General features: G+C 39.7%; 2 protein-coding genes across 2 annotated transcripts; both read right to left on the bottom strand.

Moving 5' to 3' along the window:
• Positions 1-11787: 11787 nt before the first annotated feature.
• On the bottom strand, positions 11788-12783 carry LOC126616415 (putative germin-like protein 9-2). Its single transcript, XM_050284465.1, has one exon. The coding sequence runs from the start codon at positions 12520-12522 to the stop codon at positions 11899-11901; it is 624 nt and encodes a 207-aa protein (XP_050140422.1). The 5' UTR covers positions 12523-12783; the 3' UTR covers positions 11788-11898.
• A 150-nt stretch (positions 12784-12933) lies between these two features.
• Positions 12934-14866, bottom strand: LOC126616414 (peroxidase 60). Its single transcript, XM_050284464.1, has 4 exons — positions 14538-14866; positions 14252-14431; positions 13648-13807; positions 12934-13496 (listed from the first exon to the last, which is right to left on the bottom strand). The coding sequence occupies exons 1-4, from the start codon at positions 14763-14765 to the stop codon at positions 13054-13056; spliced, it is 1011 nt and encodes a 336-aa protein (XP_050140421.1). The 5' UTR covers positions 14766-14866; the 3' UTR covers positions 12934-13053.
• Between the last annotated feature and the right edge of the window lie 9490 nt (positions 14867-24356).

The following is a 24356-nucleotide window of genomic DNA, read 5'->3' as shown; positions in this document are numbered from 1 at the left end:
TGGATCCATCTATTTATATTTATATCAGTGAGGAATCAGGGACACACTTTTGACGTATATTCTAACACACGTTTTTGTGAAGCTTACTCTGTAATGTATTTCAATGACGTAAAATTGTCTATCTTTTTAAGTCTTCTCTAAAATCATGTCTACCAAAAACCACTAAAATTCAAAATCATATGATTGTTCAATTAAATTTAGTGGTTTTTTTTGTAGAACCGTATTAATCCAATTTTTCATTACAAATGAATGTCTTATTAATGAACCACAAAAGCGTGATACAAAAACATGTGATCTTAGATCCTAACCTTACACACACGTTTGTGACATACATTTTTTTTCATCCATTTTTAGGGCCCCTTCGTAATGTATATCAGCGATCGAAACCATTTATCTTTCATGTCTTACCTCAAATATCAAGTATACTAAAAATTATTGAAAACCATATGACCATTGAATTAAATTTACTAGTTCCTTGTAGAACCATATTCAATGTTCTTCACTTCGAATGCATTATTTATTTTGAATTTGTCTAATCTTTTGCAAGAATGGTCTATTAATAATGTACTAAAATATAGATGGTTCGAATCGTTGAGATCCATTACAAAGTGAGACCCTACAAAATCACCGTCAAAATGTGTGTTAAACACGTGTGTCCTGAGATAGTCAACTAAGCTAGAAACTAATAGAAATAAAATACTACAACCATATATACATATATATTTGAGGAACTATGTAATGACTAGAAAATTTCCAAATACCTAAAAGCCTATATGTTAGGTAGGTATAATACGTATCTATATTTTTCTCTTAATTCGCATACCGTCGAAGGAGGTGGAGATGCTTAAATCGAAGTAACCTATAAAAGAACAAACAACCATGAGCAAGCCAAAGATCCCAAGGGGTGGGTGTGCCGGTCAAAAGTTCTCCGACGGTCAAATTAGTGAGTAATACAACATTCAAGCAGTGGACAAGAGAATAAGTATATAATAATTTTGTTACTAGAGATGAACTCTAGAAGGGTATATTTATACTAGTCGATGATGAGACCTTTTAGGATAGTAGAATTCTTATTAAACCAGGAAAATCCCATAGGATGTCCAGGGAGAGATGTTGCATCTTCTTATGAGTGTGAGTACTTGCGACGCACGTCTATCCTTAGATTGTAAAGACTCCAAGATTATAGAAAACCTGTTGATTCCTTGCTGGATTAGATTTCTGTATCTTGTGAACAAGTATGGTCAATCTCAGTGAAGTTGTAGGATTTCGCCCACTGATTCCAAAATAGGATGATGGTGGCTTCAGTGCTCCATTTATTTAGCTCCGCAGCGGAGGTTGTCGAATCCATGACCCGACTTCTGAGGGATACGTATTCCAATCTGTCCTACTCTGGTCCTAGAAAATCATGGTCCCACAATTGGCCTTAGCTATGTAACTGAAAAGACTTGAACCTCTTAAGGATTGATAGTTACCCAAAGACCATGCCTTTTGGAGTAAGTCAAAATGTGTACAGTTTTAGTTCTTTTGACATGTATCATCTTGGCTTCGAACCTTAATGTTGTGATGTACCAAGTCATTCCGGATTCATTGCCTTGTAAACCATGCCATCAATATCTCAATGATGAAGAAGTCTTAGTTGCATGTGCACGAAGAACGAAGATCTATATGTTACTTTCCCCAATTAAATTTAGCCGCCGGATTTCTTGATATCAAGGTAAGATGATCCGAATTCAATGGTGAAATGATTATGATATATCCCTTTAAATATCTTTGAATTTCTTCCTCTAAAATCCCCAAATCACTTTCATTGAAGGAAAAACACTAAACTTTTTCCTATTCTTTTGCCTGAAATTGATCACTTTTCCATCAACATCTTCTTGAATTTCTTCATTCTTTTTTAATGGCTACATCTTCAAGCAAAGCACATGCGACGGCTCCCAATTCTCTTTATGACCTTCCATTAATGAGAGTAGGCAGTTAACATAAAGGTCAAGCATTCGTCTACCACCACTAGGATTTAGGCCGCCATGCCTAGACCTTCAAATCATCTGCCCCTATGCCCTAGAATCCACCCCCGATACCTGATCTTTTGAAAGGTATCTTGATTTGTTATGACATGGCCCTCTATAACTTGGCTCCACCAGTCTTCAGGCTTATAACTTGCTTAAAATTATTAAACCAGTGGTATGGGGCTAATCTTGAACTTCAAGAATTTTGTGTACTATACAGTGTGCGAAGAAGTTCTGATGGCCATTACTTTTTCTAGCCTATACCCAGTCTCACGTTGTCTTTGTACATGGCAGAACAAAGATTGGTAAAAGGACATTCTTGTCGTGGATGGCGATTGGAAAGGTGATATTTCCAGAGTTCGAGTTAAAAGCGTCCCCATGTCCAATCTTCGCCCAGACAGTGACTTGAAGAGTATCAAGCCTTGTCGACCGCAGCTAATAAAGTGTGCCTTAAAAGTTCTAGCGAAACACCATAGTCAGAAGTGGTGAACTTCTCCTACTCAATTTACGAAGCGCAAAAAAGGTTCGAGAAACATTGTTCCAAGTCTCCTAACCCTGATTTGGACTGGATTGTCACAAAAAAAGTTCAGAAAGGAGTCCACACTCTCAAGATCACCAATTCCCCAAACCCAGACAAGAAAAAACAAAAGCAATCCAGTGGCGTATCTCTCAAGCCTCTTATAAGGTGGTCCCAAAAGAGAAATCGTTTAAGGGATGAGGTTTCGATGTTGTACTTAAGGACCTTGAAGTTAAGGAACCAGAAGAAGTTCCTCTAATAAGAAAAATAAATCTTCCAATGCCTGAATGAGTGCAACTCATGAAGTGGTAGACCCGCAACCCCTTATGGAATAGCACCATTCTCCTCATTCTTTTTTTATACAACAAACCAATGCAGCAGCATCATTCACCTCCTCATTCTCCACCGTAGCAACCAATACAACAACATCATTATCCTTTTTCTTATCCACAACAACAATGTGAAGCCTCTTAACCCAAGTCCGAACCTCTTCTGCTACAATAACAAAGTACTCCATTACTAGCTCAAAGTGAAGTTTGGAATCCCGAATCTTCCTTTGCTCCAATTCCTTCTCTTCCCATAATCGAGAGCATACCCAGATCTATGCCATCGTTTATCGAAACTTAAGCTGAATGGGTGACACAACCGCCATTAGTTATCAGACTCTCATTGGATCGTGTTGCTCTTCCCACAAATGCGAGTGGATTCCAAAACACGGATCATGCACATGTTCTTCTTTAAGCTGTAATCGCTCCAACGGACTACAAGGAAGCCTGCTCATCCTTTGAAGACTTCCTCACGAGATGCCATGAAAGTCGAAACACGGTTATTCTCGTCTTTGCCATTGTTCGCATTTTGAATAATTTTTTATTTATATGCCCTATTGTTTATGTTTGTGATGGCCATACTCATGTTTGGACGGATGCAACCCTTCTAAGTCAGACAATACAGTTTTGTAACCTTGAAGTGGCTTAGCGAAACAAGTCTGAGATCAAGACTCCACTGGAGGAACAAATGATTGCCCAATCAGCGGAGCTATAGAATGCATGCGTGCAATAGTAGGCTATGTCGAAAGCACAAGAAGTTGAGGCAGAGAAGCTATATGAAGTCTAGATTTAAGTGTTTTGGCTTTCCTTGTTAATATTGTATATATGTACCACATATTCTCTAGTTAGTTTTCACGATATACTGTCATTGAGCCTTGCTGCTGTTGGAAACCAATGTTCATGGGGTTGGCTCATCTCTTCTATGTTTGTTCATACATATGCATTTCACGTTTAAATTCCTGTTACATTCTGTCTAATGTTTTTGCCTCGTCAAAATTACTCCTATTATCTTGCGAGCTATGCACACAATTTAAGACAGCCCACATAGGCTGACTGACACATTTTTTACGAGAGTAAGCTTTTCACCCTTGATCTGCTCATATTGATTTTCCCTTTCACAAGTGTCATTTCGTTCTTGTTGGCTGAAAATAGACAAGCCCTTGTGATAAAATATTCCTAGGTTTTCATATGCTATTTGGTTTATCTGGTTTTAGTTTTGCAAACAGAGAGATAGAGTGCATTCAAGCCTTAAGCTTCACCTCTTCCTCATTTCTGGAACCCTAGCTGTTGAACCATTTTTCAAGCAGAATATTGGCATTAACTTTCCTAATCATTGAGAAATAAGTTTGCACTGTTTCATAGTCTACATTTAAGTTTCAAATCTTCATATAGACCTAGGTTGGATTCACATCAGTTTTTCTTCCTTCAATTGTTTAACTGTAGAAACTGACTCGTCATTTTTGAATCCATGTTACATATCATCGTCATCATCATAACATTTTACATAGATCGTGTTTGGTCTCGGTGCCACAAGGAGATAAGCTCAAGGGATGAAGCTGCCTTCTTGTGAAAATTGAAGACTTCTCCAGCTACGTGCAACGTAAAGTTGCACAAAGGTAAAAGCTATTTCTTAGATCTAGGATTTGAGCTTGTGGTGCTACTTTGTATTGAATTTTATTTGCACTAGTGGATTGGACTCCGTGGAGTCCCCGATTTTTTAACCCAGTTAAGGGTTTTTTCGGTCAAAATTTCTTTTGTTCTTTCTTAATTAAACTTGTTCACATATCTAGTTTATAATCATATGTTGCACGCATTATATGATTTGTTATTTGATGTGTTTATGCTCAAGTTTATACTGTTTGATTATGATTTAAGAACTATGTTGTTGTTGACTAGGCTAACTTGTTGTAAACTAAGTTCTTTTCTTAAAATAAACTTAAAAAGAAGAAAATGAATCAATAGCAATTATACTAATTCAATAAAATAAAACCTTAATCATAATAAGAATGATTGAAATGTAATATTCCCCGGATTAAAGGTGGACAAACTCTCTTTAGCACAACTTCAAAAGCATGTTGATAACGTGTTGTAGGCCTATTTAATTGAATTATAAAGAGGAGAGACATGGTGCGGAGACAAGGTAGAGAGAGAGAATAGGTGAATTATGAGGTGTGTATTATCTCACCCCATTGTGCCATTATTTATAGTAGCATGGAAGTAAATTCCTTGCCCATTAGGTATTACAATACAATCAAAAAGATGTTGTAGAATCCCAATAGGTTTTATTAGGATTTACACAAATACATTCCTAACTAAATTAGGTCTGCAATAAATATGTCATTTTTTTAGTACCTTCAAATTTCTCCAAAATTCAAGTTCAAATTTATCAACCTCGATAATGCTAGTCATGATGCCCTAAAATTTTAACCAGCTCGAAGGTTTGTGAAAAAGATTTACAATGGCTAACATAATCATTAGGGTAATCCTATGAAAGCCAACTTTTTAAATCAAATTTTGTAAATCATATGACGTGGTTGTTAATGATTGATTTAATACTTAAGTGTTGACTAACATACTTATTTCCTACTGGTGACATATCATATAATTTGCAAATTTAGTCTACCAACTTGGTCTACTTAACATCACTCTATTTATTATGATTGTAAGACTTGTTTATGATATTTGCATTTATTATGATCATAGCCAATTCCTCGATTGTAAAAGTTAGTGTTGAGAGTGAATCTCACATCGGAGGAAAAGAGACTTTGTATGTTTATAAGTAGTTGGGTTACTCCCTATATTGCCATTGGTTTTATGGTAGAACCCCAATTTTCTTCATGGTATCAGAGCAAGTTGTCCCAATTGTGAAGCTCAATGGCCACATGAGCTCTACGTCATTTGATTTATTGCCATGTGTTAGGCTTGATAATTCATCGCACAAGAAGGGGTATGTTGAGAGTGAATTTCACATCAGGAAAAGAATGTACTTATACAAGTTTATAAATAGTTGGATTACTCATTATATTACATCAGGGGCGAATCTACTGAGGGATCTGGGTGATTCCGGGACCACTCAGAAGCCCGAATAAATAGTTATGAGGACATCTGAAGACCACCCAAGTGTGGTGGAAGAGAGGAAGAGCTGCACAATGTTGTTCTGGGTGGGTCTTCTGCAAACTAGGAGTTGAAAGAAGAAGAAGAAGACTATTTTTTTTTTTTAAACGAGCTAAGTCATTTAAGTAAAATAGTGTATTTTGATGTATGGTTTGAAAACACCCTCCTTAGTCCTATCCTAAGCCATGTTCTTTTTTTTTTTTTTTTTTTTTTTTTTTTGTGAACTAGAAACTCTCATTACCAGGGCAAAGATGCCAAAAGTACAAATGAAAGTCTACAACGAGGCAAGCAAAATAACAAGGATGAAAACTAAGCAATGTAAAGGGGTGAAAGAGAACCCGACATTGCTACCAAAGCTAAGACATCACCCCTTACACTACCAATACATAAATTTAAGGGGGGCAAGGTAACCCATCATTGTTTAGGACATAAACAAGAGAATAATAAGGGTCTATCGACCCAAGTAAAGTCACACATCTTCAAACATCTTCACGACGCCAGGTGGTCCGCCACCATATTGGCTAATCTTGGGATCCAAGACCAGCGACTGTCTTGAAAGGATTCTCCCAGTTTCTTGCTCTTTACCAGAGCGGGAAAAGCCTCCCAACTGCCATTTGTTAGCGTATCCCTAAGGCATGAAATTGACTCAGACGAATCAGATTCAATGATAACTGAGTTCAGACCCAAGGAAATACCCAACTCGCACCCATGAAGAATGGCCAGTGCCTCAGTCGCTGCAGCGCATGAAACAGAGAGACGGTACCTACGAGCTGCAACGAAGCTACCATTTTGATCCCGTAAAACAACCCCAGCAAACTCCGCATGCGAAGCAACCAACCAACGGGCATTAACATTAATTTTGACAAACTGGGGGCCCGGTGGAAACCATTAGGCTGTCGCTAGGGTGACGTGGCTGCTTGACACCAAATTTAAAGTGAGAACACAAAAAGCTTCCATAAACGCATTGGCATTGGTGGAAATGGCCGCAATCACTTGTCTCGGGTTAATCGATTATTGTTTGAAAAGAAAGAAACATCTAGCTTTCCATATATGCCAACATGAAAATGCAACATAAGACAAGAATAGTCCCCGATCACATTTTGAGCCACTATTAAAGTTGATAAGAGCAAGAAGCCAGTTAGCCCAAGTTGTGATTTCACTGTGGTTAATTTTGTAGTTTAAAGCTCCACCAAACCACATCGTCTCCACCCATGGGCACAACAAAAAAATGTGTTCTATCGATTCCTCCTAGGAGTTACAAAGGGGGCATAGTGGTGATGAAGCGGATTTCTACCTGAAGAGGGCTGCTGTTGTAGCAAGTGCCTTATGAAGCATCTTCCACATGAAGCAACGTATTTTTAGGGTTTCTAGCTTCCACACAGCTTTCCAAATAGAACCCGGGATGGACGCAGAAGAGGAAGATCCGTAGTTTACCCTCAAGAATGCCCATGAGTGAGCCCAATGATATCCTGACTTAACGGAGTAGATCCTTCTCTTATCAAGTGGCCACACCAATCTATCTCTAAGCATATGGTCTCCAATATAAGTGTCCAGGATTGCATCACACTCCATTACCAAAATGAAAGGTCTTAAAAAATCAATATCCTACTCCCCCTTTGTCTGGCAAATTAGAGACTTGACCCAAGTATTCCGACTTACCTGGGCAGTGCCACGTGGGAGAGGGTGCCCAATAGGAAGGGAGGGAAGCCATCTGTCAATCCACACCCGCACTTCCTTACCATTCATGATCTGCCAGTGCGACCCTTTAAGCAATAAATCTTTTCCGAAGAATAGACTAGACCACGCCCATGATGCACGCCCGCCACGCTTAGCATCAATGATTGAACAATGTGGAAAGTAACGGGCTTTCAGAACCGTTACCCATAGGGAATTTGGATCTTAGATCAGTTGCCAACATTGCTTGGCCAGCAGGGCATCATTAAAATCCATAAAACATCTGAACCCAAGCCCCCCCATTCCCTTTTGGCAGGCCCATCGTCTCCTTTGAAACCTAATGAATGTGTCTTTCATCCCCTTTTTGATCCCACCAAAAGTTGACAATAAGAGCATCCATTCCTTTACATATGGTCCCAAGCCATGTTCTTTGATACAAGTTTTCACCATTTTTTATTAATAAAACGAAAAGGATTCAACTTCAAAAAAAAAGCCAGAACTTTTCCAATTCCAATTCTCTCTCCCATTCCCAATCTCCAAACCCCACCCTACCCAACCGAAGACCACCAACACAGCACCAGTCACCTCTCTAGTCTCCACAGACCACGATCAGGTTCATCGCACGGTCCAAACCAGTGACACAACCTACCATTCTGCTGTCCTTTGTCCACCACCACTTAATCCCCTCATTTATAAATTTAAGTGATCGTTTTATTTTAGTCCAAATTAATCACATAGAATATTAAACTCATAATATATAGTTATTGTTAAATTTTTATGATTTTTTATATTGTTTGGATCATGTGTTGGCTAGTTCATTTATATTTTTTTTTTAGCTTCATCAATTGATATAGTTTTTTGTTTTGATTAATTAATATGTGTAGAAATTAGAAGTATGAAACGATATTACAAACGAAAATCATATCTCGTTGTTGACAAATTAGTCTTTGTAGCTTGTCATATTGTTTGTACAAAAATTATGAATTAAAAGTTGTAGTCTATTGTTTAATTTTTCAATGTTATATTTAATATTTTTTAAAGCCTTTACATTGGGAGTACCCGATTTTAAAATCCTAGATTCACCACTGTATTACATGGTTTCATAGTGAAATTGCAAATTTATGGGTGACATTTTTACTCACCACCTTTAAATGGTAGTAATACTCAACACCCTACTTATTATCATTAGATGAATTTAAATTTCAATATGTGTAATTAATAGACACAAATCTCAAAATTTAAATTTCAATATGTGTAGTTAATACACACAAATCTCAAAATTTAAACTCCTTCAATGATTATAATTAAGATGATGAGTATTACAATCACTTGAAAGTTGTGAACAACAATAATCCTATTCTTACAGCTAGAATAGAAAGTGAGAAAGGCTTCCCATGCATTTAGCAGCAAGCAGAATTAAATGCACAACCAATTCGGGGTTGATAAATATTGCAGCAGCTTTTTCTTCGTTGTGGCTGACAAATTATTTATTTGGGGAGGGGGGGGGGGGGGGGCGGGGGAGGTTGAACGTCCTTCTCTAGGCCTCTACGCCACCCATGAATCATACATACTGGATATTATTCTTATTTTAATTCTTGGAATAATGCAACTTGCAAGTGTACAAATTTATATGTCCCTCATTGAGTTCTTAGCTAGGGCTACCAACTTGCAACTTGCTGTTGCACATGAATTTTTTCTACAGTGAAAGTGACAGTTTCATGCATGCATACATATGCCATACCCAGTATTTCCTCCACCCACTTATCACAATAACGTCTGGTCACTCGAGTAGGCGTATGAATTGTTTGACAAACACAAAATAGTGTGTTGAGGGTATGAATTTCACTTGGAAAAAAAAAAAAAAAAAAACAATTTTATGTGCTTATAGAGTTCTGCTATTCTCCATATTGCTAGAATGATTTACCGACTACTCAACCAATGCTTTTGAATCTTGTGACTGAACGTTCCATATATTCTAGCACATAGAGGTTCCTAGTAATGAAGTAAAGTTGGCACCGAAAATATAGTAAGGCATTGCACGTAAAGTTGTCTCAACATCTCAATTGTAGCTTACCTATCAGAAATTTGCTTTGTCAATGAATCCATGTATTAGGAGAACATCTATATCTCTGATCAGTTGCACAAGCGTAATGGGTTGGTTTGCACATGTTAAGGAAGTAGTTTGCCGATGTTAATCTAAACTAACTATTAATAGAATGCTCTCTGTCGACTAAAAGATGGTAAAAAGACTATTTATGATTGGTTTTGTATTGCTATGCTTTGAAAAAAATACTGCTTCTACTGTGCTGTGAGAATATACTCATTTTTGCTGTTTCATGTTTTCAGCTTTTTTTCATTCAAAACTATGAAAATAAGTTGTTTTTAAATGTTTACCAAACACCTTTTTTAGCTCAGTTTTTTTTTTTATACTCACTTCTTAAAAAAACACCTCAGTATCAAACCAGTACTTAGTCTTTTATTACACAAAATTAAAAAGTATTTATACACATAAAGTGTGTAGGCATATGCTCGTTATAATTAATCAAGTGTTTTGCACGTCCTTAATTAAGCTTTCTATCGTGAATGTCGGCGTTCATATACATTACAGATCAGCCGTGAATCTGCGAAGTCCATGAACGATGCAGTACCCAAGGGATAGTTTAATGAGCTCAGCCATGTCCAACCGGCTTGGTAATGAATACTAGTCCTGCCCTCTGGGTATAATGGATCGCCTCAACCTAAAAGAACAATACTTAGGTACCTTATGTATTTATTTTTTATTCAGTCCAATTAAAAGATGTTACATATTTTTTGTTTTTAAAGTCTAAAAAAATTAATTAACAGTCTATTATATTTTAAAACAATAAAATATGTGTTAAAATATCATTGAACCAAAATCAAAAAGTGAATATACGTTGTACTTAATAGTGAGTATCTAAGTATTCTCCAAATTAAATTTGGACAATAGTTTCCAAAAAAAAAAAAATTAAATTTGGACAACTATAATTTAGCTGTCGATACTCATAATGACCCAATATTATCATATAGTGTATGCTAATTTAGGATGTGTTGTAAATCAACATGTCATTGGTGATCATCGATTTGAGACCCCACAACTCTCTTTATGCACAAATGATATAGATATCTTCATAGTATTCAAGTATATTGGAAGGTCCATTGGCTAAAATACCATTTTAACAAACTTCATTCTTACAACAAACTCAATCAATCACAAACTAATAAATGTCACAATCTCATAACACTATAGCTATTAATTTGCACCTTACTGTTAGTTTTGAAACATCCTTATACGTACATAATACAATGGGTTAAGTGAGGCTTATAATGTAATCTTTACTTCCAACTTTCCTTGGTTTCTACTTGTAGCTTTCTTTGCTAGTTATTTAATGATATTTGTAAATTGATGATGATTTTTATTAATAGATAATCATTGTTAAAGTTTGCTTCTGTTTTAATTATAAGTTTTGCTTTCTGGCATGAATACGTTATTTAAAAGAATTTATTTCTTGAAAATATTATCTTAAGGAGGGGTCTCCTTTTTAATTTTCGCATAGGGCCCTAAAAACACTGTCTGAGATGCCGGTGTCTCTCCCTTTTGATCTATCTCCCATCTGCAAGATGGCTGGATCTGAGGCAACAATTTTCACTTTTACAAAAGAGTAAGTAGCTTTTGACACATTGCGAAAACTTCACATCTGCTCAATATTGGGGCGTGAAATCATTATTTGGAGCTTTGCTTAAGGTTTCTAGTCTCAAATTGTCTAATCCCTTTAATTTTAGATTTTCAGTTAAGAACTAATCGAAGAATCATTATATACCTTGAATAATCAATATTCCTGTCAATTCATGGGGTCAAAATTGAAAAAAAAAATTGAACAGAAGTGAGGTTTTCTTACCTTCAGCCATTAAGATATGTACATATACATATACACACTTACATTTATATACCACATGAATGAATAACTTTCTCACATATTCATATGATAGGGTGGAGATTTTGCAAATAAGATAATGAAGGGTTTTAGGATGTGATTGGTATTAAACTTATCCAGTTTGAGTTCTTGTCATGTTTTGTTTATCTTTTTCCCAGACCACAATTACTGAATGAACTATGACAAACAATGTGTCAGTACAACTTGATGATGACATACCCCTTCAACCCATAACTGGTAATTATTTACAGCAGATAAAGATAAGTACAAAGATACATTGCTCCAATTAAATGAGCCTCTATTTCTCATGGCCTGGTGGCAAGACTAGCCTTGAGCTTTTGAATGGTGGCCACATCAGTCTTGAAGGAGATAGCCAAGACATTGTCGCCGATGCCGGTTGTGAACAAGGTGGAGGGGATTGATACAGTTCCTGCATTTGCACTTCCTAAGGCAGAAATTGCAAGAGCTGGTTTTTGTGAATCAGCATTGTACTGGAAGTGCATAAGTCCCTTTGGAAACACAAACAAATCACCCGCTTTAAGTGTTTGGTTAAAGAGGTTGTTTTTGGTGTCAACGAAACCGACCTCAAGGGTACCATAAGCAAGGAAAAGGAGTTCAGCAGAGCGAGGATGAGTGTGTGGTGGGTTAGTAGTGCCGGATGGGAATTCAATGACGGCATAGGAAACACTCTGCCCATTGAGAGCAGGGAACTGAGCCATGCTTGCCTTTAGTATCTTGAAGTCTGCGGGAGGGCCTCCTCCGACAACACGAAAGCCAGTGTATGTGAAGAAGTTTCCATCTACGGTTCCATTTGGGGGCGCTATGAAGTCAGAGATAATGTCTGGATCTCCAGCCATTGCCATTTGAACAATGGCAAATGAAAAGATTAGTAGTGACAAGAATTTGAGGGTATAAGTTCTTGAGGCCATGGTTGGAGTAACAGGTTCTTCCCAAAAACTCGATTAACTTGTTTCGGGTAGTTGGATCAGGTTTTCGGGCTTCTTATACAGTTGGGATTGAGTCAAACATAATGCCAAGAAGATGCAAAGGGGTCATTATATTATTGAAGGATGGCCTATCTAACGTTAACTATAGATGGAGGTTACAATGTCCTCCTTGTATCGTTTAATGTTGTTTTACAGTTGTTAATTTCTTTGATAATTGTCGTCAATAACATACCGAAGAACTACTTTTAACTTTTGCAGCTTTTCTTATCTTCATCAACATCAGATATTAAACTAATTGGTTGTATATTCCTAGACGTCCTACTGTTGTATATTCCTAGACGTATTCGAATACATTTCATTGCTTTCAATGTCGAAACTAAAGAGACAGGCAAGTAAATTCGAATCGATTATATGTTTCATTGTCCATAACAAATATAAGTGGAAGAATAAACATGAAGGCAAAAGGGATTTAAATTAAATAGTACAAAACAACCCAGCAGTAAATCTGTCTCATCAATTAAAATTTAAAAAACCGCCAAGGTTATTAATTGCCCGGCATGATCTCCTAATCTCTCCTTGTTTTTCAGTAGTAAGGACTCCAACTGCTCCCAACTTAACCATGGCCTGCCCAAATTTCGCGGAGAAGCTATTTGTATCGCTGGCTAAGGTTTTCACCATAGCCTGAGTTATGGGGTCCCCAGCTAGTTCTTGGTCGATTTGAAGAACTCCTCTGTGGGCTACTATCTCCTTGTAGAATGAGTTATCAACAATAAATGAACTTTGAGGGTTCTGGTCCAGATTAGTAGCATTGGTGCCTTCTGAGTTTTCAGGGCATATAAGTCTCAGCCTTTCCAATAATGAAGATTCCATGTCGGGGTCAGGTTTTCCGGTGCTTTTGAAATTGTAAAGACGATCTTGGAAGAGGTTACAATGTGCCACCCCAACAGTGTGACCACCTACATCATTACAGCAGCACGCATACATTAACAAACTCAGCAAGCCAGGCATATAACACATCACGACTTTATTTTAACAAAAAAAATTCAAAATTTGAAGAACACGAAATGAGGGAGCTGAAGCATATATATTGTTTTAGAACCAACTTACCCAGAAGATGAACCATGTCACTCGCATTGAGTCCTTTTCTAGCAAATGCTGCAACTGAATCAGACACTGACATTGAGGGATTTGGGAGGTCAACATCTGATGCTTGAGATACGAAGCCATCCCTTCTCCCTGTTTGTACTTCGTATCGCCCTCCTCCGCCCTGAAAGACATAAATCAAAATTTCACGTTGTCAATGTAATTTTAATAGGTTGCCCTACTAACAAAGTTTAAGGGGTGCTTATTTTCAACTTCACCAGAGTGGTGATACGAACAATTGATATCTCACCCAGTTTACTTAGTTTTCACCATATACAATCACTCACTTTAATCATCTGTCAGTTACAAGCACACTAAGTCTTGTTAAATTACATGATCGAATTTCATTGTGATGAACTAGCTATGCTTGTCATTGTCATTATTTACATAATTACATACCATGATATCTAAATGCTATTTAGCATTAATCCATGATTATTGGTGCAATTAACTATGTTATAACAGCTTATAATGATCAAGCTTAGGTACGATAATAAAGTAATTTAGTTTGGATTCCAAATAAATTAAAATCAGAATCAAATTTTATACAGAAGAATATTTTATTTACCCAAAATACAGCTTCTCTGGTAGCAATTGCAATAATATCAGCGCAAGAGACAACTCCTCGGCATTCGCTTTCCACGGCGGTCTTGGCGGCATCAATGACATCATAACCCCGTACACTTAAGTTTGGAGGAGCTGTTTTCTCAGTGGAGCTTCCATCTAGTAGAATGGATGCATCACATCCCTTTTCAAGAAACACAGTAGCATATTAGCCTATGCAGATCTTACTCATAATAGAAACGTGGGCAGTAAATGTGGTCCGATTTTTGTCTTACTAAAAATAAACTTACATTGACAAAGCAATCATGAAATTGCATGCGAATGAGGGCAGCAACAATTGTCCGATTTTTGAAAAACTTTTCCTTTACGACACGCGCTACAATTTCTTCAACATCTATAGCCCGCCCACATTTCCCCCTGTAAAATCCTACCTCCAGTGCACTGGAACAGTGGCCTGAGAATGCCCCGAGTACGAGCCCAATTGCTAGTGCCACTGCAGCTGTGCTAGACATTTTCATATTGATCGTAATTGAATTGTGGAAATGCTAATTGATGAACAATATATATGCATGGAATACTATGAGTTTAGAACTGTTTCAAGTTGTATGGTTTGCACATCTTCTTGCCTACTAAAACATGCAGTCATGTATGCTGTAACTTGCCGACTACACGTGCAGTCATGTAAGAGTACAATGGAGTTTGGAATATACAACTGAAAGAACAGCCAAGAGTTTCCAATGAGAATTAGAAAATGGGAGGGTCAAAGATTGCGTTTTTAGGTATCATTGAAATCTTGGATTAGTTGGTCCTTGATTTAATACATAATTACAGTGTGGACCTTCACGAACTTTCTTATTTCTTATATTTATTTTCTTCTCTTGATCCGGTGTCACTTGATGACCATGAGCCATTTGCGTGTGGATATATATATGTCAATAGGCGCTAATTCGCCTGAAATGTCTATGCTCAACAGCGTTTTGAGTATTTTTTTGACAAAAAAGAAAGAGAATTGTTATTAATACTTCAAAAATCTCATTCTACACACATCACAAGTGTATTTTTCTTTCTAATTATAGAAAGTTTGGAGTGCCAAATTAGATTTTTGGACTGCTAATAACAATTCCCAAAAGAAAAACATTGTTTTAAGCATTACACCGATTTATTTCCTAAACTTGTACTTCATTGATTGCTTACCCCTTGAACTTTTAGTTTGACTATTCTCTGCTGAACTCTTATAAATAGCCAATTTCGCTCTACGGTCATGTTACCTTATGTAGGAAGGTTTTTGCATCAAAGGCTTTGATGGGCTTGTGTTATACACAGACGAGCCAAAACATTCATGTTCCTTATTTCTGAGTTAGCAAGCACTAGGCCCAAAGCATCTCGAAGGAAAAGTAAGTCCTAGGGAATGCTTTATTGTTCTTCCATCAACTCCTAGGTGTTTGGTCTGGTGTTATGTTGAGTGCTTCCGACACTGATGAATTGCTTCCACTGTTGATGAGGTGTTTCTGTGGTAGCTGATAATCTTCTTGTGATTGTGGAATTTCTTTCCGCAGCCAAAGAAGTTCTTCCATTGGAATGTTTCCCACGCTAGTCGATTTTTTTCCTCACTGATAAAGTGCTTTCCACGATAGATGAATTTTTCCCTCAGTGATTCTGGCAGCTTTGAGGAGTATTTGTTAAACTAACAAACACTGGGAATGACTAAGTAATCACAATAAACTATGACTTGCCCGAATGATGTGTGGTGTGGAAGCTAAAAGCCCACTAGTATGGCGTGAGAGAGAGGGAGAGGTTGTATGGTTTTGAAGTAGCTAATCTAGGGTTCTAAATGGTTTGCTAGTAAGCTTATGGTACGAATCAGAGTGAAGAAAAAGGTTTGGAACTCTCGAGTTAGGGTTTCCAGCATGTAGAGATAGTTTTTTCTCTGCTTGGTGCTTTCTTTCCCCTTTCCTTCCTCCTTTTTCCAACATACTGGTGCCTTTAATTCTTCCACATGTGTTAATCTTCCCTTCTTCTTTCGGTAGCTGCAACTACTGAGTTCCCTTTTGGTGTAACACTGCAAAAGGCTAGGAGCTTCGTGAAGCCTAGGTTGAACACGATGCCCAAGAGTTTCCTCTTTCTTGCATCAAGTACCATAGCACCTTTCCTGCACTAAGTCTCATAGCACGATTACATCTTTGGCAACACTCCCCATGCTTTCTCGTCTTGTTTTCCTGTATGAGCTTAGAAAGGAAAGATTCTTTTCTCTACAATAAAAGGGTGCGCGGCTCTAGGTCAAAAAGTGACAGTTTTAGTTACTTAGGTTTAGGTTTTTGGGAACGTGATTTAGCTTGGTCAACCTTGGGTTTTTGGTTGGTTCCTGAATATCTTAGCTGGTTTGTAAAGGAAATGGTAAGGATAAAGCAGTTCTCTCTCAAGCCTTCCCATGTGAAGCCAAAATCATGGGTTTTAACCAAGGTTCTAAAAAACGCTAGGCGCTAGTCGGGCGGCGGGCTAGCGCCTAGCGCCTAGGCGGCTAGGCGGTGCCTAGGCGGGCGCCTAGGCGGCCTAGGCGGATTTAGGTAAATTTTTTGTATATCTTGTAAATAAGTGCATATTGACACCTAAAAAAAACTATACTTGTATGGATAATAAAATAATGATAAAATGCAAATTAGATACACTATTTCCATAAGTATTGGATGAACTTGTAGTAAATTCATCATTTGCAAATTAGATACACCATTTCCATAAGTATACCACCATGAAACCAAAAAAGAAAAAAGCACGCAATTAATAAAAAATAAAAAATAAAAAAACCTCCTAGGACCGCCTAGTGTCACGGGCCGCATGTTAAAAACAAAGAAAATGCCCAAGACATCATATATCTAAGCCCATGAAGCCTTGTCTTCATGGAAGCTTCTGGAACGTCCCGGAGAAATCAAGAACGTGGCGGAGCATTCAAGATAATCTAGAGCATTCCGGAACATTCCACACAAGTGTACATATTTAAGCCTCACCTAGAATAATCTAGATTAGGCAAGTTGTATCTAGAACTATGCTAGATATTTTTGGATGTAAGTAGGGGATTCTAGAACCCTCCATTGAGGAGGTGACTTAGGCCTATAAATAGGAGGTAAGGCCATTTGGCCAAACCATCCAAGAATCCAAGAATTGTAAGCAATTGTAAAGTTCTCTTAACTTTCAATACAAAGCTTCCTTTCTCCCATCTTCTAAGTGATTTTAGCATTCTCCAAGCTATCTTAGCTTTCTTGGTGATTCGATCCGGGGAAGCGAGGCTTCGAAGGCTTACTTAGCTTGTTCATCGAGGTATTCAAGTCTAAGTGCCGCACGGGCGGAAGGCTTAAAGAGTCATCCCGTGACAGCTGGTATCAGAGCCAAGCTCGTGAATCACTTGAAGGAAAGTAGGATATGGCAAGTGGAGAGATGGTGTCCGGAGTCTCCGACCTAAGGGAGCGTACTGCCGAGGTCCAAGACGTTGCCAAGAGCAAGCCAAAGTTAAAGGACTTGCAAGCATCAATGGAGACCATGGAAGAGCGACTCGAGAAGGTGGAACGAACCATACTCGAGTTCGATACTCGACTTGATGAGGACGTTGTCGACAAGGAGGAAATCCAAACCATGGTGGACAATGGTAAGGATGAACTGCGTGGCTTGGTGGAAGGGCTACGAGATGAGCTCTTTGGCGCTCTCAACACCATGGCAGACAAGATGCGAAGGGAAGTCCAGGTTCACCTTGACAACATAGAGGCAAGGTTTGTGGCGCTTCAAGAAGAAATAAAGGACACAAGGGAACTCAAGGGAGATGTGGCGTTTTGTAAAGAAGCAGTCGTGAAGCAATTCGTGCAAGGGTCGAGGGAAATCAAGGCGTTGGACTCCAAGGTAATCGACTCCTTTAAACCCAAATCCTATAATGGGAAGAGGGAAGCAAAGGAGCTCGACACATTCGTGTGGAACGTGGAGCGATACTTCAAGTACCTGAAGCTTGAAGATGACGAGTCCAAAATCTCAACGGCAACCATGTTCTTAGCTGACAATGCCCTTATGTGGTGGCGTCGTCGGAGCATGGAGATTGAGCAAGGTACGTTTTCTCTCACCACTTGGGATGAATTTAAGAAAGATCTTATGTTGCACTTCTATCCCCAAAATGCCAAGTACGAAGCCAAGGAGAAACTAAGGTGGCTCAAGCAAACGGGGAGCGTCAAAGACTATGTCAACGCCTTCGTGAGCTTGTTATTCGAGGTGCCCAACATGTTAGAGGAAGACAAGCTCATGTACTTCATGAGTGGACTGCAAAATTGGGCAAAACTCGAACTACAAAGGAGACACGTGCAAACATTGTCTGATGCCATTGCCGCCGCCGAATCCTTGATTGAGTTTAAATCAAGCCACCAAGGTGATTCCAAATCCACGGGGAAGAGGGGTAACCATGAGAGAAGTGGGGGAGAACACAAGCCGAAGGATAAGGCCGAGACAAGCAAACCGAAGGAGAAGAAAGCCGATAAGCATGACAAAGGCAAGGGTAAGTCTTGGCAACCCAACTGTTACCTATGCGACGGCCCTCACATGATGCGAGATTGCCCACAAAAGAAGGCCCTTAAGGCCATGGCTTTCAAGGAGGACAAGGCCGAGGAGAGTAACGATGCAAGCATGGGATGCATCCGTCTACTGAATGCCATCCAGACAACCCTCCCACAACCCAAGGCTCAGGTTGGAGGAGGATCATTGTTCGTCGACGTCAAGACTGGTGACAAGACGACGCGTGTGTTGGTGGACACGGGAGCAACACACAACTTCATGACGTCGGAGGAAGCCACAAGGCTTGGCCTCCGAGTCACAAAGGAGCCTGGTAGCGTGAAGACGGTAAATTCCGCTGCCACCCCTATTGTTGGAGTTGCGCGCAATGTACAAGTAGGCATTGGCGCATGGAAGGGAAATATCGACTTCACCGTAGTCAAGATGGACGACTATGGCGTAGTCATTGGGTTAGAGTTCATGGACAAGGTACGAGCCTTTCCCATTCCCTTCTACAATATCTTCTGTATCCTAGCCGACGGAAGACAACCTTGCCTGGTGCCATTGGAAAGGCAAGCCAAGAAGTGTACCCAGCACTTGTCGGCAATTCAATTTGCCAAGTCTTGGAAGAAAGGCGAGGCCACATTTCTTGCAACCCTAATGTTGAATGAAGGGGAGGAGAAGCACGGGCCTTTGCCAAAACAAGTGGAAGACGTCCTTGTGGAGTTTGCGGACGTGATGCCTAAGGAACTTCCAAAGAAGTTGCTACCAAGGAGAGAGGTCGACCATGCGATTGAGTTGGAGCCTGGTGCTAAGCCTCCCTCCAAATCACCTTATAGGATGTCGCCACCCGAGTTGGAGGAATTGAGGAAGCAACTCAACGAGCTGCTTGATGCTGGCTACATCCAACCCTCCAAGTCCCCATATGGTGCACCCGTCTTGTTCCAACGCAAGAAAGAAGGTAGCCTAAGGTTGTGCATCGACTATAGAGCATTGAACAAGATTACCATCAAGAACAAGTACCCACTTCCGTTGATCGCCGACTTATTCGATCAACTTGGTGAAGCAAGGTACTTCACAAAGTTAGACTTCTCCACAGCTTTTCATCCCCAAACCGATGGACAAACGGAGCGGGTTAATGCATTGTTGGAGACTTATTTACGGCACTATGTTAGTGCCAATCAACGAGATTGGGCTAAGTTACTTGATGTTGCCCAATTCTCTTATAACTTGCAACGTTCGGAGTCGACGGGGAAAAGTCCGTTCGAGTTGGCTATAGGGCAACAACCCTTGACCCCGAACACGGTCGTGACTGACTACACGGGGAATAGTCCAGCCGCTTTCAAAACCGCTAAGGAGTGGCAATTAGCCCACGAACTTGCTCGAGCTCATTTGGAGAAGGCTTCAAAGAAGATGAAGAAATGGGCGGATCGCAAGCGAAGGAATGTGGAGTTCCAAACTGGCGACCAAGTCTTTGTAAAGCTCAATGCGTCTCAGCACAAGAGTACTCGTGGCTTGCACAAGAGCTTGTTGCGGAAATATGAGGGACCATTCCCTATCATCAAGAAGGTTGGCAAAGCCGCGTATGTTGTGGAACTCCCACCCCGCCTCAAGTTTCACCCGGTGTTCCATGTGAGCAACTTGAAGCCTTATCATGCGGACGATGAGGAACCAAGTCGAGGTGAGTCTCATCGAGCACCCCCTTTGATGACGGAGGCATTTGACAAAGAAGTGGAGAGCATTGAAGCCAAGCGTGTCGTGGTGCGACCAAGACAACCAAAGCATGTGGAGTACTTTGTCAAATGGAAGGGGCTACCATACTCCGAAGCAACATGGGAGAAGGAGACGTCCTTATGGCAATATAAGGACTTGATTCAGACATTCGAGAGGCAGGAGTCGACGAGGACGTCGACGGCTTAAGTGGGGGAGGATGTCACGGGCCGCATGTTAAAAACAAAGAAAATGCCCAAGACATCATATATCTAAGCCCATGAAGCCTTGTCTTCATGGAAGCTTCTGGAACGTCCCGGAGAAATCAAGAACGTGGCGGAGCATTCAAGATAATCTAGAGCATTCCGGAACATTCCACACAAGTGTACATATTTAAGCCTCACCTAGAATAATCTAGATTAGGCAAGTTGTATCTAGAACTATGCTAGATATTTTTGGATGTAAGTAGGGGATTCTAGAACCCTCCATTGAGGAGGTGACTTAGGCCTATAAATAGGAGGTAAGGCCATTTGGCCAAACCATCCAAGAATCCAAGAATTGTAAGCAATTGTAAAGTTCTCTTAACTTTCAATACAAAGCTTCCTTTCTCCCATCTTCTAAGTGATTTTAGCATTCTCCAAGCTATCTTAGCTTTCTTGGTGATTCGATCCGGGGAAGCGAGGCTTCGAAGGCTTACTTAGCTTGTTCATCGAGGTATTCAAGTCTAAGTGCCGCACGGGCGGAAGGCTTAAAGAGTCATCCCGTGACACTAGGACCGCCTAGGGCCGCCTAGGACCGCCTAGGACCGCCTAGGGCCGCCTAGGACCGCCTAGCCCGCCTAACCCACCTAGCCGCCTAGCCCGCCTAGACCGCCTAGGCGCCGCCTAGGCGCCGCCTAGCCCGCCTAGGCGGCCGCCTAGGCCCAACCCGATTTTTCCTCCCGATTTGCCCAAAATCACCTCAGTTGGTGCCCGCCCAGCGCCTAGGCGCCACCTAGGCCGTTTTTTAGAACACTGGTTTTAACTTTTGGTGCTCCCAAGTAGCTCAAACTCTTCCACAATTCTAAATCCACGTAGGCCCAATAAACTTTGTAACCATCCACACCACGACCCACTCGGCAAGCCCGTTACGTGGCTTGGGCTCATTTAAGCGTGTTGTATGCTTGGCACCACTCGAATTATAATATTAATACATTAATATTATAATATGGTTTGGCACAATAAATATGCTTGATTTACATGGGCTTGGCATTATTTTACAAACGTCAAATAAACTATTATTTTATTGGCATGGCATGATCGTAAAGTTGTATACTCCTCGTTTTCGCACTTTGCATGGATTTAACTTGGCTTGTGACGCTTTTGCAATAATTGGGCCATGGGACATGATTTTTGGGACCCAATACCTTACTTACATTATTTAAATTTTCATTAAAAATTGTCACGTTTCAAGAAATGTAGAGTATCAATAACATTAAGAAATGATAAACAAAAAATAACAAAGAATGAATGAGAATATAAAGGAATGGGTATGGGATAAACAACTCCTCTCCATCCCTCCTCATCCTCCTTCTCTTCCTCCTCATCCTCCATGGTAATCCCATTCATTGACTTTTCAGGTATGAAATATCTAAATGCATTTATTTTTTTCATTCCTTGACATGTTAGCAAATTCATTTATTTTTTCATTCCTTGACATGTTAGACTAAACTCAACCCTGGGCTATTTGCCAAATTTTCCCACTTATTGCCCCCCCCAAACCTAACCCTACCCAAGCCAAATCTTTGGGCTAAAAGCCAAATGCCAAACCAAGGCCAAATACCCCCCAAGAAATAGCCCAAAAATGCGTGGGCGCATCGAAGCCCAGCCCACTCTTGGACTGGTGACGCGCGCAACTCGCCCACGCGAGCGTCAGCCTTCAGCGCCCGATAGGGTGGGACCCATTGTCAGGGCCGCTGTCGGCCACAATTATGAGCCCAACGACTCTTTTGTTCATCGGACGGCTCACCTTTTTGGATCATTGGTTGATCCAACGGTCCAGATTCAAATTTTGTTTTTAAAAAAATGTTATTTTAAAATACATTGAATCCAACAGCTGAGATCGAATATAATAAAATCTAATGGTGAAAAAATTGATCTAATGGCCCAAATTTAAATCCAACTGCTAAAATAATAAAAAAAATTATTTAACTCAAAATTCACCCAAAAGCTCTATAAATACCTATGTATTTGTTCAAACATCCACACAAAACTCAATTTTCTCCTACAATTCTTCCAATTTTTCTTTCTACCATTTCTTTCCATTTCCAAATTGTTCAACATGGAAAGAGAGCATATTAGAGGTCATAATTGGACCTGTGAGGAAGATGTTGCTTTATGCTTGGCATGGGTTTCTATTAGCGAAGATGGTGCAGTTGGCACGAATCAAAATAAAAAGGTTTTGTGGGATAAAATCATTGAAAAGTTTCATGAAAACTGCAACGGCGGCGGGAGGGATGGTGGTGGTGTTTACGATCGGTGGAAGACTATCAACAAAGCATGCACTTTATGGAAGGGAAGATTGGAGAGAGCTGTGGTTGGCATGGCTAGTGGAAGGAGCGTCGTAGAAATTGTGAGTTTTTTTGTTGATATTTTATTTGTCATGTACATAATATTATTTTGCAACTACTTATTTTTATGTATTTTTTGCATAGGGTGACAAAGCAATGGAAATTTACAAGACAACAGTGTAGACATCGAAATTTCGGTAAATAAATGTTGACCGATAAATCAAAGTTTCAACGCTCATATATTACATAAATTTTACACGTAGCGTGTGTCTAAACAAAAAATCAAAATAAGTTGGAAAAGTCATCAAACAGGACACGTGTCAACGCCCGGCAGAAATGATTTATTTCATCTGATTATTTAATCCCAAAAATCAAGTTTTGGAATTCTATAAATAAAAGCCAATTTCATTCATTTCAAAGAACCAAAATCATTAGGCAAAATTCTTGAAGCTCTGAAGCTCTGAAACTCCGAAGCTCTCAAGCATCCAGGTTCCCGAAGAATCAAGAAAGCTCTCTTCATTCTTCATTCTTCGTTCATCGTTCATCCTAAGATCAAGCCCAAACGGCCCTTTGGATCAACAATCATCCACCAATTCAAGATCAAGCCTCGACGGCCCTTGAAGAAAGTGTTCTTCGTTCTTCGTTCATCGTTCTTCCAAGATCAAGCCCCAACGGCCCTTTGGATCAACAATCATCCACCAATTTAAGATCAAGCCTCGACGGCCCTTGAAGAAAGTGTTCTTCGTTCTTCGTTCATTGTTCTTCCAAGATCAAGCCCCGACGGCCCTTGAAGAAAGCACCATCGTTCATCATCCGTTCATCTTAAGATCAAGCCCCAACGACCCTTTGGATCAACAACGTCGACAAATCCACACATCCAATCGTTCTTCAAGATCAAGCCCAAAAGCCCTTGAAGATCCGTTCATCACCGTTATTCAAGATCAAGCCTAAACGGCCCTTGAAGAAACACTCATCCTAAAGATCAAGCCTCAACGGCTCATTGAAGATCCGCTTAAATCCAACTTCAAAGATCAAGCCCACGGCCCTTGAAGAAACTTCCAACAGTTCATCCAAGATCAAGCCTTGACGGCCCTTGGATCAACGAAACATCTACAAATCAACACCTTACGGAGATCAAATCAGAGGATCAAATTTGAGAGAGATTGTAACCCAAAATCATCAAATACAAATATTATTTTGTGCACGTTGTTCTTGTCTCTTTCCTTTCAGGAAATTTTCGTGTTCACAAATTTGGCACGCCCAGTGGGACAATCTCTACCTCTCGTCTCTTTCTCCGTTCAAGAAATTCAAGCACACTTCCAAAATCAATGGC

The sequence above is a fragment of the Malus sylvestris genome, chromosome 3 (genome assembly GCF_916048215.2).
Source record: "Malus sylvestris chromosome 3, drMalSylv7.2, whole genome shotgun sequence".
Classification (NCBI taxonomy): Eukaryota; Viridiplantae; Streptophyta; class Magnoliopsida; order Rosales; family Rosaceae; genus Malus; species Malus sylvestris.
The sequence above is the reverse complement of the archived record's forward strand: the minus strand, read 5'-3'. Positions and strand labels throughout refer to the sequence as shown.